Below are 17,452 nucleotides of genomic sequence, written 5' to 3'. Positions count from 1 at the left end.
GGCACGTCTGTAGATACAGAGTTTTTTTTGTCGCTTTTTAGGCAGTAGAAATGTATATTCGGAGATGGGGAGGTACCCATAACAACAGAATATACCGATGTATTTAAATACATAAAAATCCGTAATTCGTTCGTGAAGAGTGTTATTTGAGAAGGTTGTGATCTAAAAAGGGCTATAAGTTAATAAAAAAGCACAATTTTTCGGCCCAAATTTTAAATGTCCATTTCATTATTAAATAGATTCTCGAAAATGCTCCTGTAAACATTGATTTATTTCCAACTAGACTAGCAATGTTTCTCTCGTTGTTTTTCTTAGCGTATACAGTAGGGCGCCTCACAAAAAATAAATAAAAACAAAATAAAATAGCGGGTTTTCCTCCAGAATTATAAAATCTATTATATTTGAAAAAAGCAGCGAAAACATTTCGGAAAAATGTTAAGAGTTACGTGTGCGTTACCGATTTGAAAAGACCTAAAAACGAAATTTTTTTATAAATAAAATTAATTTTTAAAAATGCATTTTCAAAATATCAGCTCAGATTATCTAAGAATTTAGGCTGAGAGGTCTGCAGAAAAAATATTTGAACATTTTATCAATGGAGTCAAAATAATTAATTTTTCGAAAACATTTCCAAATCGTTCCAGCTCACGTAAATCGTAATACTTTTCGGAAATATTTTGGCGAACATCTTAAAATATATCCAATTTTATGATTTCGATGGAAACCAACACCGATATTTCTTTGTATGTAGTGTAATGCACCCTAGTATACATTCATGGATATATCCTTATGCATACATATGAGACTTTGTGTGTCCGTGCATGTATTTATTTCATAGCAATGTAAATTTGTACCAAAAAAACGCTTTTAATTTCCATAATTGCATAAATTTAATTCAATTTGCTAAAATACATAAGCGAAAAAGGGTAGTATAAATGTGCTCGCAACTCCCCTAAAAATGTTGGTTGGAATACGCAACTGGCAGCCGGCAACTGAGGCAAACAAATAAAAATCAAAATCAAAAGGCATTATCTAACCAACCAACGATGCGATCGGACAAACCAACCGACAAAATAGGAACTGAAAGAGTGAAGAAAAATGGATTGCAAGGTAAAAAATGTACAGGACGAGTTGGAACCGGCAATGAAATAGAGAAGCAATAAAAAAGGCACTCAACGAGACGAGAGTCAGACAAATAGATAGCCACGGGGGGGGGGGGGGGGGGGGGGAAGGGGGAAAAAAAGGAGGGGGGGGGGGGGGGGGGGGGGGGGGGGGGGAGAGAATAGGCGAACAAACTAACTAATGGGGTTATAGGCGAACGATGTGGGGCATGAGAAATAAAGGTAAAAGTGAATGTGAAGGTGAAGGATATAGAGAAATACTGCAAAAGGGTGCTGTCAGAAAATGTGGGTATGTACACATGTATATGCATGTATGGGTGTGCATGTGAACTTCAATGTTGAGGAAAGTTTTGTGCGGTCAGCTTAACAAAACTTGATTTATTTCACTTGTGCCTGTCTACTCGGACTAGACAGCAACAACAAAAGCGAAAAAGAAGTTTATAATAAAAACTAAGTAGTAAGAACGTTTATTTTAGAGGAGTTTTACTCTCTTTTTTTGATGAAGAAAATACCAGCAAAGGGTTACTTAAATGTACGAGTAGTCGAGTAAGTATATACATATGTATACCTATATACGAACACTTGTTAGTTGTGTTGTGCTGCCAACGCAAAGTTGGCCACAAAAAAACGGAAAATTTTCAAGAAACAAAAAATTAGCCAACTGCAAAGATGAAAAATGCGATGTAACAGACATACGATTTTATACATATATGTGTGTAGATTAGGGTGGTAAAAAAAAAATTTAAGTCGGAATTTTAATGCTCTCATCCCCTCAGATTGTTCTATATCGAAAAAACCCCCAATTTTTTATTTTGAAAGCAAAAAATATTTAGATGTTAGAAAAAACCACTTTTCGTTGATATGGTATAGAATCCTTGAAAATATGTATTTTTTTATCAGAAATTTTGGTTCTCTGCAGGAGACATCCAATCATAATAACCATTTGTTTATTAAACAATTTTTAATACCAAAGATTTTTTATTGCTCCCTCGATTGAACTTTCTGGGGGTTTTGGCGGACCTATACAAAAAATTGTTAAATAAACAATTGGGTACTTTTACTGGTAATCTCTCAAGAGAAGCAGAGCTTTCCGATCGAAAAATATTGATTTTCAATAATTCTACACAATTTCTACGATAATAAATTTCTTAATATAAAATACATGGAGAGTCTTAAGCGCTTTGAGCGACCTCTAAATATTTTTTGATTTCAGAATAAAAAATAGGGGTACATTTTTTTCGGTATAGAACATACATTTTTGGAGCGCCTTAATGTACATACATATACACGTGTATAAGAACATTCACACAAAAAAGTGAAAAAATTGCCAAAAGTGTAAGTTCAGACCCTTTTTTCAGACTCTTCATGGTGCTGATGAATTGCTCAGGTGGTATGTAGGTGGCAAAGTGACTGAGTACCTGAGAACGTGGCATTTTGCGTATATTTCTTCCGACATTTTTATTGTTTTTGCATTCGATTTTTAATTTTTTTTTGCATACTATACCAACGCTGAGCTGTGAAAGTGACAAGTAGTAGAGGAGTAAGAAAAAAAGGTAATACTCACTTGCAATCGGACACTCTTGCAAGTTGCAAGTTCTGGAAAGTAAGGGGCGATAAAGTGGCGGCAGTCGCCCCAAGTAGAACTTCAAACAATTTCGCATAATTTTGTTTGTCATTGTCTGAAGAGGTTTCTGTACGGTGGTGTAAATTTAAATGAATAGGCAAAGTCTGTATATTTACATACCGACTGGCATCCGTGGTGGCATTTGTAGAGGAAAAATATAAGTCGATAGCTACATATATACATATATTGCAACGAAAAAGTCCAATGTTATGGAAGAATGAGTAGTAAGAATAGCTTTCGCATAAATCAAGACGTCGCATTGTATTTGGACATATTTTTAATTCTAAGCAAAAACTTATGATTCGTTTTCTTAGTTTAACTCCAGATTTATCCTTGACGTTTTTAATGATCGTATGGGAATTTTTGGCACCTTTCAGGACCTTTTTATAATTGAACTGCAAATTTTTGTATATTTTCGGGGCATTTCGTTATTTTTTGTGTGTGTTTAATGCTGGTATTTTAAGAATTTTTCGAAAATACACAGCCGAAAAACATCACTAACCCGAAGGACATCGTTAGGAAATATGCCAATACCAGAGCTGATAGGGTACAGGTATTTTTTGATTAACTAATGTTCGCCGATTTGTCTACTACGACTCTCATTTTACTTTTGTTCTCATTACCGCGTGGTGTGATTGTGGTCAGATTTTATGTGCGGTTAGCGCTTCATCTTCTGTTGTTGATTGCTCGCGAAAACCAAGTTGAGACTTACGCCTCATGCGCAAAATGAATTTATAATTAAAAGTTTTGCAGCTTTTTATATTAATATAAATATAATTTACTGTTTTTTTTTTTTATATTGATATCGTAGGGGAAGTCCAAGAGAGAATTTAGTCCTTTTTTTGATAAGCTTAAATAAAATATATTAAATAGAAACGTATGTGAACTATATCGAACTAAAAATATTTTTGAGTTTTTATAGATCCGAAAGCTGTTGACTGCTGTCAATGCCCATTGAAACTCAAAAGGATTGCAGAACCTGATCTCCAAAAGCATCTTTCCTACCTCCAAGTACTACCGCACACTCACAAAGGGGTACCAGCCGTGAAGGTAGAGAAGATTCTGCTCTGTTTGTGAATGTACGGAAATCGCTTGAGTTCCTTTTTCCAGACAGTCAACTTTTTAATTGTCCCCTAATGATTGACTAAGGCGATTAGTGTTATCATCCAGAAATGGTAGATCATTTTGACCGAGAACATGTCTTATAGCGTCTTCTCATTTCACGGTTATTATACTTACACAGTTTGACTTAATTCAGATTTGAATTAGAAAAAAAAAAACTGTTTTAACTTACCACCAGAACGCAAGGGTGTGGAAGGTTATGATAGGGCTGACGAGCTAGCCAAATAGGGTGTCCTCTTTTACGCCTCACTAATTACGAATATACCAACTTCTCTTCGGGAAATCATAAGATCGCAAGATCTGCTCATGTACCGCCAAAGAGATAAGCTTTGAAAAATAACTTAGGATTGCAGACTTGCAAAGATTATGTGTTGTTTATACTACAAGAAACTTACTGATTTCCTTCTATCAACAAGAAGAACAGACTCAAGGCTTCTAATAGGATTGATATCAAAGCATTGTTTGCCATCAGCACATGCTTTAAATTAGGTCTTATAGAAGACAAAATGTGTAGGAAGTGTAGCTTTCACGAGGCAAGGCATAGCAGCAGGGCTTGCAGTCAGCAATCGACAAAGGAACAAGGTGTATACTAAAATTCTTTAAAGGAACGGCAATGTTCTTTTGAATTGCGAGCTGGCCTCGTATACGCGAGGCTTTGTCAAACGCTGAATGTGTACATAAGTATGCACATATACGCATTTGGTGAAAGCAGGTGGCATCCCTATAAAAAAAAATTAAAGCCATATTGCATGCCTAATGGCCAAGCCCTTTTGTCGAATGGTGTGGATCTTATAATTTTTTAGACAAGAGGCAACTCTACTCAAAAAAATAAAACCTTATAGCACATCTGGAGGCCAAGTCCTTTCACTTGAGAACCCACTTTTTAGTCCAACGAACAGCCCACATCTTATCTATAATTTTTCGTACAGGAGGCAACCCTCGTCAAAAACCTAAAACCTTATCGTATATCTAAAGGCCCACCTCTTTCATTGGCCCCCTAATTTTGTATAATTGAGTGAACTGTGCAAGCCTGATATCATTAACAAAAATACCGTGGAGTATAAAAAAGGTGGCAACCCCACTAGAAAAAATAAATGCTTACTGCACATCCGAAGACCATATCCTTTTACTTGGTACCTAATTTTTTAGTCCAACGAACGGTGAAGATCTTATAACTTTAACTTAAAAAGGTGCCCAAAAAATAACACATCACTGAACATCTAGATGCCAATCCCTTTCATTTCACACCTCATTTTTCATTCCAACGAACATTTTGCATCTTATAATTTTTCGCACAGGTAGCAACCCTCTTCTAAAAAATAAAAAAATTATTGCACATCTGAAGGCAAAGCACTTTACTTTCAGACCTAATTTTTTTAAATCGAACGAACTATGAAAATTGGATGTAACTAACAAAAATGCTTTCCCGCATTATATGTATTGTAGTAATTTTTAAGTAGGTGGCAACCCCATTCAAAAAAATAAAAGAATATTGTTCATCCGGACACCACATCCCTTCACTTGGTATCTCATTTTTTAGTCTAGCGAATGGTGAAGATCTTATAATTTTTTAAAAAGATGGCAATCCTACTCGAAAAATAATACATTAGTGAACATCTAGAGGCCAAGCGGTTTTATTTGACATCTCACTTTTTGTAATTTAACGAATGCATCTTATAATATTTCTAAACAGGTGGAGGTATGGGTTTTGGTATATGCGAACGCCATGCCCTTTCACCTTGGTAACACATTTAAAAGGTGGCAACCATGCTCAAAAAATAGCATATTATTGCACATTTAGAGACTAAGTATTTTCATTTGATAGTGAAGGACTGATACTTTCGCTTATTAAGACTGAATATAGTAATTTTCTTAACAGGTGGCAACCCTACTCAAACAAATAAAACATTAGTTTTTTTCTAGAGGTCAGTTTCTTTCACTTGGCATCTCATTTTTTGTAATCCAACGAACGGTGCGTGTCTTATAATTTTTTTTGTAGACAGGGTTGCCACTGTAGAAGTTTCAAATACCGAGGATCACTCTTCTATCGCTACATAATTTACTAGGGAAAATATCGTCCAAATCCGTGCAGTAGTTTTCGAGATTAGCGCTTAGAAAGAATCTCGACTTTCCTTTATACTATGTGTAGATGAACGTAAATCTTATAAATACAAAAATACGTATTTAATATCTTTTCAATTTTCCCCTAATTCCCACTCAAATGTATAGCAAAAATTCATAACAATTTCCACAACTCATTTTGCGCTAAAATCCACTTAAATTGTATGACTTTATAATATCTCCAAGTTCAACTGTATGTAGATAACGCAATGATGCGTATACGCCATGGTGCACGAGTACAATAAACAAAAATGCGATTGATGCCATTAAAAATCAATAACACCACCGGCGGCAATTGGCTTTGTTATTGGAATGTTTCCTGAAAATTGCAAAAGCAGTTGCCAAGTCGTTGCTTCAATGCTGCATTTTAAAAATATCTATACTTTTCCGCGTAATTCACTTTCAATTTCAATTGAAAAATGTGAAGAATGAGACTATACGACAATGTACGAGGGCTGAGCGAAAAAAAGTGAGAGTAAAGGAGAAAATAAATACAAAATGAAATATCAACCAAACCGGGGAATACATTTGGTGCCTACAGATTTTGTCGGTGACAGTGGCAGTTTCCGACGTGTGCAAAGTAAGAAACGAAGCAACGAGGACCTACAGCAAAAATATGTATGTAGATGTGCAGGAAAAAAATTTAAATTATAGCAATTTCTTGTGAGTATGCCATACCAGAGAATGAGTGAGTAGAAAAGGCTGTTTGCTTGACTACCAGCCAGCCAGCTTGTAAAAGTGAAACTTGAAGCGTCGACTTGTATCACGCAACGTGTCACCACTTGTCACACAAGCCGCGATAATAACAAAAATGGAAGTACACAATTGCAACAACAAAATGATGCTAGACGGTTCATGCTAGGGAATTGTAATAAGAATAGATGCCAGTCTTCGCCTGCAAACTCCTACGCTACAAAGTACCCTCACAACCTTACACAGCCTACAGGCGTAGGTGCGCGCTGGAAGTGGCAGCGAATTGAAAAACAAAAATCTGAAATGAACAATATTGACTTTTTCTGCAACACTGCCTTTAGCCCTCCATTCACACACACACGCGCGCTGAATTGGAGCGCCTAAGTATAAGTAGACGCGCGCATATCATTTACGAGCAAATTTTCTGTTTCCTCAAGTGGCAAAAGCAAAGCAACACCAAAAGAAAGGAAAAACAACGGCACAACGCCACTCTGCCACTTTGCCACGCACCGACGCCGCAACATTTATGTAATTTCCTCTTAAATTTCCTTAAACATTTTTGTACGCCTTTGATTGGAGGCACCTACTATATATATGCAGGCTCGCGTAGAGGTAGCCTGAGTTGTCGCTTTGCCTGCCACATTGTATGCCACCTCGCTGCTGCTGCTGCTGCCACAACTTGGTACACAACCTTATGCCGTATTTTACTTTATCCGCCTGTTTCTATTTCACTGCCATTGACGTTGACGTCTCCCACGCTTAAGCGCCCTGACCTAGGCCGTCACCCTGCACGTCAGCCAACCACCAGCTAGTGAGCGTGCCCGTCAAACAGTCAGCCAACCTTGCTATCGAGGCTTTGGAAATGTAGCCTTCCGTGTTTGTGTGCTTTCAAGGCTGTTTCTAATATTGCTCGCTTGTCACACTGCCAACGTCAGCAGCGTTTCCACTGTTGCCTCCATCACAGCCGCACCCATCAGCTTGCTCCGACGTCACCGCTGTTGATTTTGATTAATTTATTGATTGTTAGCGTGCTTTTGCTGACTGTTTTCGCACATTTCGCCTTTGATTTTCACCTGTAAATCGCAGTCGCACAGCAGTTGGTGTGCTCCCCTTTGGCATTTTGTTAATGGCTTGTCGACCCTACCTATAAATATTGGGCCTAACATGGTAGGTAGCGTTTACCCTTGATCACTCGCCTTCTATTCACACTCATCTGCGTAGAAAAAGATACCTGCATCGCCTTTTATCTTGAATTTAAGGTGTGTTCGTTTGGTTTTCTTTGTTATTAATCAATTTGTTGTGGATTTTTTTTTTAACTTCTCTAAATCAATTTGAACTAATAAACCACGCCTTAGTGTACACTCTGGCCTTACGCCATTTTTTTCTTATTTTCAAAATTCACATAAAATTCCTTTAGTTTTTCGTATTTGCTTTTTTTCATTTATCCTGCATTGCATTGCCTTCTTGGCCCGCCAGCGCTACCTTCCCACCATACTGGCCTTTTTGTGGTTCAATTTTGATTTATTATGATTTATGTGTGTAACGTTCTGCTATGAGATTTATGATTTTCACATTAATATTCATTAGTATCGATTTATATTTGTGGTTTCGGCGGTATGCCTTCGACGGGAGCGGGAACATTAAAATGGGCTGACCTACGCTATGCGGAAATGAATTGCAATTTGAAAGAAATTAAATTTTTTTAATGAGAGCCAGAGTCTTAAGTAATCGGCATGAACGGAAATTTAAATTGGCTCTAGACAGGGTTGATAATATTTTATTCGGAATATTAAAAAAAAATAATATGTTTTACACAATTTTCAGGAGAGTATGAATCCAAGTTCCGAAGCCACAATCTAGCAAAAGCTAAGCAGTCTACGTGGAAATGCTGAAATGATTCCACCTCGCCGTCCTCCATACAGTTGCCAAAAGAAAGGGATCCGATAAAAGGATGTCAGTACACCCACCCCTAGACCCGGTATTTTTCTCCAGGGTACGCTGAACTGACCGGAGGCCAAAAAGTCTGACAGAGTAATATTCGGACGCTATGGAATGTATATTCCTCAACAAAGCTTCGAGCGTAGCTTAAGTGTGCCCAGGACTCTGATTTCCGCCTGGCTGTCTGAGTAGTTGTTAACCTCCCTTACCTCCATCGCGCCTAGCAGCAGACAATTGACTGCTTCCTTAAAAGTAGCAACCTCCGCTTGAAACACACTACAGTGATCTGCAATCGGACTCCAACATTCGCTAACGCTAATAGTGAAAGTTGAAAATCCCCAAAAGAATAGCAGGCACGCCTAACACATAGAGGTTGCATGTACTACTTACTCATACAGTCAGATTTGGCTGATTACCAGACTGTGGACGTTTATGCAGAAAACGAAGCCCATTGCTGGAGGCCAACATTTAAGGTTGATGGAGAGCTCCCTGGAAAAAGCCGCTCCACCGACCCTTCCGTCAAGCTTCGACCCATCCGTGCCAAAGTTCAACGCTGCCTCCCTCCAGCCACCGCCTTCCATCCACTCATCCTAGATGGGATATGCGTTGAGAAAGAGCTAGCTGATGCCAGGCTAGGACGCAGTGATCTGTGTTACCCGGAAAGAGATAGAAGCCCCGAGAAGACTTGAGTGTCCAGACAACCGGTGCCCATACGTCTGACCGCCACCGTAGCTGAAGCCACTTTACCTGCGATATCGACAAGCGCTATGTTAAGCATAACGTTAAAAGCCAGAGTGCGAGTGCTCCCAAGCGCCCCACTTATTTCAATGCGGCCAGCTTGTTGCACTCACTCCAGCCTGCTGATCATATCGAGTCTGGACTATTTAAGATTAATTTCGGTGCTAGATCAGAACAATTTTGGGACCTGTTCAGAACAAATTTTGGTTAATTTCGGGACTAGTTCAAAACAAGTTCCGGATAGTTCACGACTATTTGAGGACCATTTCGGGACTAGTATGGATTATTTCGAGACCGTTTGCAGAAGATTTGTTCGGAATCCTTTCCGGACAAGTTTACGACGTTTTCAAAACTTCTTCAGGACCATTTTCGAGCCGTTTCCGAGAAACCTATGAATATATATACATACAAACAGATATACATATAAAAATGTTTATATAAGGAGATCTTGATAGAAAGACATGCAGAATGCAGCGGGGTCCACCAATTTGACTACTTTAGGAGCTGCTTCGATGAAAAATAACCTACATCAGTAAGGCATTTACTCTGCATAAACTGCTGAGTATAAGATTTATAAGCGATTTAAGCGCAACTGCAAAGTTTCCAAAACGAGTGGCTAAGGTTCCTCGATTCCAAAAAATGGAGAGAACTCACTATCTCAAAACGACCTTAAAATTTACACACGTTAACTTCCTTTGACGTAATTTTCTACTTGACATATTATATAAGTAGATTTCAAAGAAATAAACTAAGTTTTTGGTTGGATTTCTAATAAAAAACTGTTATTCATGTATTCGGATTGAACAGTTAAATGACATTTTAGCAATAAAATAGTTAATTATACGAGCCGATCAGACATACACAAGCGACAAGATTAGCGGCACAGCAGCACTTTCTTTGGTGTATATATCGGTTCTTCTGGTTGCGTTTTTGAAGAGAAAATTCTTTAGCGGCGGTTGGCATACGGAAATGGGGCAACGGAAATAGATTTAACTAAAGGTATTTATAGAGAAAAGAATGTAGATAGAGACACAGAGACTCAATCTGGGAACTATTTTGGAATGTTAGAGATTTTCGGGATTCTCGGAACTTATCGATATTTTTATCGGTTTTGTTATCGATTTTGTAATCGAAATGTTTATCGCTTTGTTATCGATATTTTTATCGATATTGTTATCGGTTTTGTTATCGATAATTTCGGAACTTATAGACATAATAATCGATATTTTCATCGGTTTTGTTATCGATATTTATGTCGATATGGTTATTGGTTTTTATCGAATTTTTTATCAGTTTGGAATCGATATTGTTATAGATTTTGTTATCGATTATTTGTCGATATTATTATCGATTATTTACTGATTTTGTTACCGATATTTTTATCGATTTTCTAATAGCTTTTTGTTATCGATTTTGTTGTCGATTGTTTATCGATATTTTTATCTATTTTGTTATTGATATTTTTAATCGATTTTCCTACCGAAATTTTTATCGAATTTGTCATCGACTTTGTTATCGATATTTTTATCGGTTTGTTATCGATATTTTGTTGGATGTTGCTATCGATTTTGTTATCGATAGAGTATAAAGATAAAAATGAAGATAAAGGAAAACAGAATAACATAAATGTAATTAGAACGAGCAGGGGTAGAGGTAGGGATATAGATAAAAAAAAAGACAGAAAATATAACCCTAAGCAAAAACAGATGTATATATGTATGGACATATGTATGTATATTGGTTATGAGACAAAATATATATGTAACGTAAGTTTCACTTCTTCAGTGTGGCCCAGGCGCACCTACTTTTTTACCTATATTACTTTTTTCATTGTAGTCGACGAGACAAACTATTTAAATGTAATTTTTGGTGCCAGCACATGTAAAACGTGCTGTCGTAGAAATCTACCACTAAACCAATAAAGTCAAAAGCCAAAAATAAACGTATCCAATCCCAAAACTTCTCACAAAGATTGCAATAAAAACCGTAAACCGTTTACTAGATATTCGAAAAAAGAAAAAGGAAAATGTAGAAAACTACGTCAACTGAAAATATATTGAAACTGTGTTGATATAGGGCGTTTTTGAAGCGGAACCTGAGACAGGGAATTTTCGAGTCGAATTCTGAAATAGGGCGTTATTCTATAAAATTCTGAAGAAGGGCATTCTTGAAAATATTTCGCAGTAAGATTGAAATACCTCCAATAAAATATTCTTTAAGGTCGATCTCTGGCAATTGGTGGCTATAGCTGTAGCTGAGTACCCTTAAAGCAAACTTTTCTTCTTGTGTAACTCAATTCTCTAAACAATTTGATATATTTCGCAGATACATACTTCTATTGCTCATGTTTTCGTGCAACCATAACCGCCCCGCTTACCCCATTCCAAATCAATACTAACCCATTACAATGTATTTAATACTTATTATAAGCAACCCTATGGACTGAAAATTAAGCCAATTCAATAATAAGCAACACAACCCAGTCGCGTTCTGTTTACATTTCCAACCTTTGATGCCAACCTGTAAAGCCAATTATCTAAGTATTTTCCATTTATATAACAAACACTTAACCCAATTTGCGCTTTTCGCTCCAAAAAAAAAATAATGTGTTACCATGTAAATATTCCACGACAATATTTGCATAACCATTTCACTGACGATAAAGCAAAAGAATCTCCATACTTTTTATCGATTTAAGTTGACTTAAGTTACATGAATACCATTACCAATAACGAGCAACGAGCTGCATGACAATATCGCAAGCAAATATATAAGCGTACGTAGGAGTTTAGATATAAATCGTACCTGGCTGTGGCAACTTGCAAGGGGCATGAACGACAAGCACACACCAGCACTGCAACACCAGTTGCTGGGGAAGGAGCATGAAAATAGCTAGTCACTAATAAAATATGTGCTCCTATAAAATATGCACGACTTGTATCGGCGCTTGAGTAGACGTAAAGTAGGTGCCAGCATTGGTAGTCAGCTGTTGCAGCAATGGCGATGGTTACTTACTTTGCTAGAGAGTACGTGCAACAATTCTACGGCAACTAGAATTAACCTTTTGAGCTCGAAAAATTGAGCAGAAATATAACCACAAACAAATAAAAGTGCAAATGAGGTGAGGGAGGAAGAAGAAATGGGGAAGGAGAGGGAGCATGACAGAGATTTGATTGGAAATTGCATAGATTGGCAAGCTGGGACAAAAAATAATACTATAAAAAAAAAATAGACCAAACGCCCAAGGGACTGAAAGGAGTAAAAAATTTTATAATTCCAAAAGCGTTTGCACAGCTGAGATGAGCAGAATCCGGATTTTTTGCACGGATACACACACAGCTATGTGTGGGTGTGTCGGTGTGTGCGTGCATGCACTTATTAAAAATGCTAACGGTTTATGCTTTACAATGTATTACAGTTACTAAAGTGCTGGCTGCGCTGGTTGTGCTTCGCTCTTCGATTACTAAAACTGACACACGGCCAGCATCGACGTGCTTTTCGTGATTTTCATGCAAATATTGAAAAATACACCCCAAGCTATTTGCAGAAGAAATAAGAAATTGAAAAAAGGTGCACACAAAGTGAAACCAGCAGAAAAGGGAAACAGTGAAAAATGGCAGCAAATACAGCAAAGTATAAAAGGAGTAAAAAATATTGACAGAAATTAGCTACACCAGGTATTCAATAAGCAAAAGACGCTAGCTTATTGGGTGCACTTGCACCGGAGCATATGGAGTCTTGTTGGAAGTTTGTGTGTAGCAACAAAAGGGTACGAAAACTTTGTGGCAGTATCATTTCAGGTGCTCTGTGTATCTTTAAACCAGCTAAAGTAAGGGAAATCAAGTATGCGCGCACTCAGGTGGAAAACTGGTTACATATGATGCACAGCAAAGGGAGCGGGAGAGAGAGAGAGAGATAGAGAATGTGGAGCGGGTTATGAGAAGACTAAAGTGGCATGCCACAAATGCACATACATAGGTACACAACCAACCCACCCACCTTCAACTCGTGCGGCAAACAAATTTTTTGTAACCCAACCAAGCAACTTTGCATAAATTTCACATAACGTAACCCAAGGCGGTAGCGCAAGAAAAGCAGCATACAGAAAATATTCGCAAGAATTCTGTTGAAGAAATTACAGTTATTTGAGCTGACAGCAGTGCAATGCAGCGTAGGTTGCAAAAAGGCAGCAGTGACACTCAGGCGGTGACAAGGTAGCTAAAATTCGCAAAAGTCGCTTGCGGTGCATAGGCACAAACACATACACATGTTCTGTCTGAGGTACTAAGGTGTCTCAAGTCTTTGGTGTCGCGTCGTTCCGTTGACTTGGTTGACTCGATTTGAGCGTTCGTTATCTTTAATTTTATTTGCAAATATTATTTTTTTTCTATTTATTTTGGTCGCTTGCGCTTTAACCCCATCACAATGGTGCGCGGCTCTAAGCAGCGCCATATGCATTTAAATATTTGCAATTTGCTTTGGTGTATTTGTATGCATGTAGATATGTGTTTTCTTTTTAAATTTAGCCGCCAACGATTTTTTGTTAACTCACCGGCAACCTGTAATGTCGCATTTCGACTCCGCGCCACACCCAACTCATTTTTGGCCTCACACCAATAGACGCCAGCATCGGTTTCACGGCGCGAGTTTACAACCTGCAAGTAGAAGAAGAAAGAAAAATTAACTGTTTATCTAAGAAATATAGAGGAAACAGAAAAGAGGAAGTTTGGTATGACGAAGCTTTTGCTCGCAGCTCCGCTAGCGTGAGTTTTGGTAAAATCTTATGATCTCAAATGTAACAAAAAAAGAAAAAAATTAAATCAACGAAAATAATAAATTTATTCTCAAAAATTTGCTTTTTGTCTCGAGGTTCCAAAATATGGTGGGTAGTCTTTATATACACTATATACATTTTTTAAATTAATTGCCTGATTAATGCTATAAATAATTCATAAAAAATAAAGTAGCTTTAAAAAAGATTTATAAAATGAAAAATGTATGAAAACGTCATTTTATAAAGCTCTTTAAACCTACTTTACTTTTTATGAATTATGCCATAACTCATCTTGTTTCAATATTTTTCTCATAGCCATACTTCCTTTAGTTTAAGCAGAATAAATATTCCCTTTTACAAATGTTCACTTATGTAATTGATTTTCAATTTCTAAACACGTGAAACTCGGTTTTCGTAATAAGAGTTTCGTTGAAATCCATGTTGTAATATTTCATTAAGGTGAATTTAACGCTTAAACAGTTGGCAACCCTTTTCAAAATATTAAAAAAATAAAGCTTTCCTAAACCACATTCGTTTCCCACACATATTGTAGTAGCTCCCTTTAAATTTTTAAATACGTGGCAGCTCTATCCAAGAAATATACCATATGTAACTCTAAATCATAAGCTATCTCTATGCCAAATTTTATAAATAGAAAGAGCAACAAACATACTCGCAAACTTGCACATTTTTAGTATTTGTAAAATTTCATTTAACTTGCACGTTAAATTCATTTTTAATTCCTAGGCTGATGGCAACCTTCGTCAAAAATATTTTCGAATCATATAATCCGAAAAATATATATGTACACAGAAATAATAGACCCGCCTTATTTTGAGCAGTTATGGCGATTTTTCGCGGCCGCTGTGGTGTAGTGGCAAGCAGTGCACGCTACCAGGGCCTGAGTTTAAGACCTGGTCAAAGCAAGATTCAAAAAAAAACTATCGAAAAAAGGTTTTTTTCTTTATGAATTTGAGCAGTCTGTTGAGGGAAAGAGAATATACGTCGTCCATTCTCAGTACATCCGACCCAAAAATGTACCATCTGAGTCTGGCGAGGGCCGGACAGCGGCAGAGAAAATGTTCTGTACTATCCTTGTCCTCCAAACACGATGTACACAGTGGATTGCCGATGATGCCTACGGTGACCAATTGTCGTCCCCATGGAGTGTGCCCCGTAATCAGTCCTACCAAGGCTCGTAGATCCCTCTTTCTTTGTCCGAGAAGAAATTTTGTTACCACCCTGTCAAGCCTTTTCAGGAAACACTTGGTAATTTTGCAGGCGTCAATAGTGCACCAACAACAGCTCTCATGAGTTTTATTTATGAGATCCTTGCTGCACCCGATCGTTCCCGCTATGATTGGCCCTACAATTGGCTGCGGTCCAATTGGGCGCTCCAGAGAACCGAAGTTCGCCAATTCATTAGCCAGTTCGTTACCGTAAACACCATAGTGTCCTGGCAATCACACAAGTTCAAGCTCATTTCATCTTGTAACGAAGTTCAGCCCCAACATACATTCCTGGACTAGATAGATAGATAGATAGTTGGTTGGGTATGGCACTGCGACCAATAGGTCTATTGTGCCCCTAGCTTATCACAATACATCAACCAGCCCCAGAGTGTCTATAAATTTCATAATAGACCCCGGGGACAGTGAGTGTATGTGCTCCTCTCTTGGCCAGACATGCCCTATGCTCCTATACCTCCTGCGTGCAACGGCATCAAACTCCATAAGAAGGTGTAGAGGGGTCTCTTTGGCTGCATCGCAAAAGCGACACAGGTCGCTGGACCTGATACCTAATTTATGCAGGTGCCCTCTGAGCCTGCAGTGGCCCGTCAAAAAACCTGTAATAATCCTTAGTTTTTCTTTCGGGAGATCCATGAGAAGCCTGTATCTTGACAGATTGTAACCTCCTAATAAGCTTTTTGCCTGACGTTGGCCCATGGTGCCAAGCCAGTGTAATTCCCTCAGTTTGCTGTTGTCCCTTCTGAGCATTTCCTTTATGGTGTTTGGTCCTACTGCCAGAAAGGGCTCAGGTCCTATCGGGGTCGAGGAAGCGGCCGTTCTGGCCAGATGATCAGCTTCCTCATTTCCTGCGACCCCCATGTGCCCTGGTACCCACATTAGTTGGATATCATTGACCTCCGCCAGAGCATTGAGCCTCTCGACACACTCCCTAACCAAGGAGGACTTGATCTCGAATGATGCGAGGGCCTTTAATGCCGCCTGGCTATCACTTAGTATAAGTATCCTTTCATTCCTATAGTTCCTGCGAATATTAATCTCAGCGCACATACTGATGGCATAGACCTCCGCTTGAAAGATGCTGGGGAAAGTCCCCAGGGACACCGAAAGCTTCAGCCTAGGGCCGTACACGCCTGCTCCAATCCCCGCGGGTGTTTTAGAGCCGTCCGTGTACCACTGTATTGTGCTCGCCTGTATGTGACTCTCCATAATAGAGGTACACCAGGTCGCCTTGCTATAAGTGTGGGTCCTGAAATTTCTCTTGAATATCACCTCTCTGTTGATATCGTCCCTGGGGAACAAAGCCAGGGGGAGCTGGGTGCCTAGCTTGTCCCTGTTCCTAGATGATAACACCTTGCCTTTGCCGAAGCCCTCTCTCGCAAAGTTAAGGAGGGTTCGCTTTGCAGCCTGTTCAATTGAGAGATGCAGTGGCTCGAGTTCCAGCATTACCTCTAGCGCTGCCGTCGGACATGTGCGCATTGCTCCCGTAATGCAAACACATGCCAGACGTTGAATCTTGGAGAGGGTCTGCCTCACCGTTCCTATAGTAGTCCTGGAATACCAAGCCACCGCACCATAAGTCACTATTGGTTTCACTATCATTGTGTACATCCATCTGAGGATCCTCGGAGTGCACCCCCAGGATTTACCCGCCAGACGTTTGCACACCATCATCGCTCTCGTGGCCTTAGAGGTGACCGCATCTACATGGGCCCTCCACAGAAGCTTGGAGTCCAGGGTAAGCCCCAGATACCTAACCTCTGTGGCGACACTGATTGCGACCCCGTCCAAGGTCAAGTTCCTCCTCCCCTGGAGATTTCGTTTCTTGGTGAAGGGGACTATGGCTGTCTTAGAAGGGTTGATATTTAGACCTACGTCTGTGCACCACCTTTTCGCAAGGTTAAGTCCTTTTTGGACGATGTCACAGAGAGTGCTTGCGAACTTCCCTCTAGCGATAATCACTATGTCGTCCGCGTACCCTTGGCAGCGGACGCCCTCGTTAGTGAGTATCTGTAGGAGTTCGTCCACAACTAAGCTCCACAGTAGAGGAGATAATACCCCCCCTTGTGGGCAC

General features: G+C 38.9%; 1 protein-coding gene across 1 annotated transcript in view; it reads right to left on the bottom strand.

Annotated features, from left to right (window-relative positions):
- LOC118740766 (protein sax-3) overlaps window positions 1–17,452 on the bottom strand; it is a 236,479-nt gene that overhangs the window by 38,707 nt on the left and 180,320 nt on the right. Inside the window, exon 3 of the mRNA XM_036472431.1 lies at window positions 13,910–14,012. Coding sequence (XP_036328324.1) covers window positions 13,910–14,012 — 103 coding nt within the window. The remainder of the gene's footprint in view (window positions 1–13,909; window positions 14,013–17,452) is intronic.

The sequence above is a fragment of the Rhagoletis pomonella genome, unplaced genomic scaffold, assembly GCF_013731165.1.
Source record: "Rhagoletis pomonella isolate Grant_MI unplaced genomic scaffold, Rhpom_1.0 Rhpom_scaffold_00006, whole genome shotgun sequence".
Taxonomy (NCBI): domain Eukaryota; kingdom Metazoa; phylum Arthropoda; class Insecta; order Diptera; family Tephritidae; genus Rhagoletis; species Rhagoletis pomonella.
Note: the sequence above shows the minus strand (reverse complement) of the source record. Positions and strands in the feature narration are given on the sequence as shown.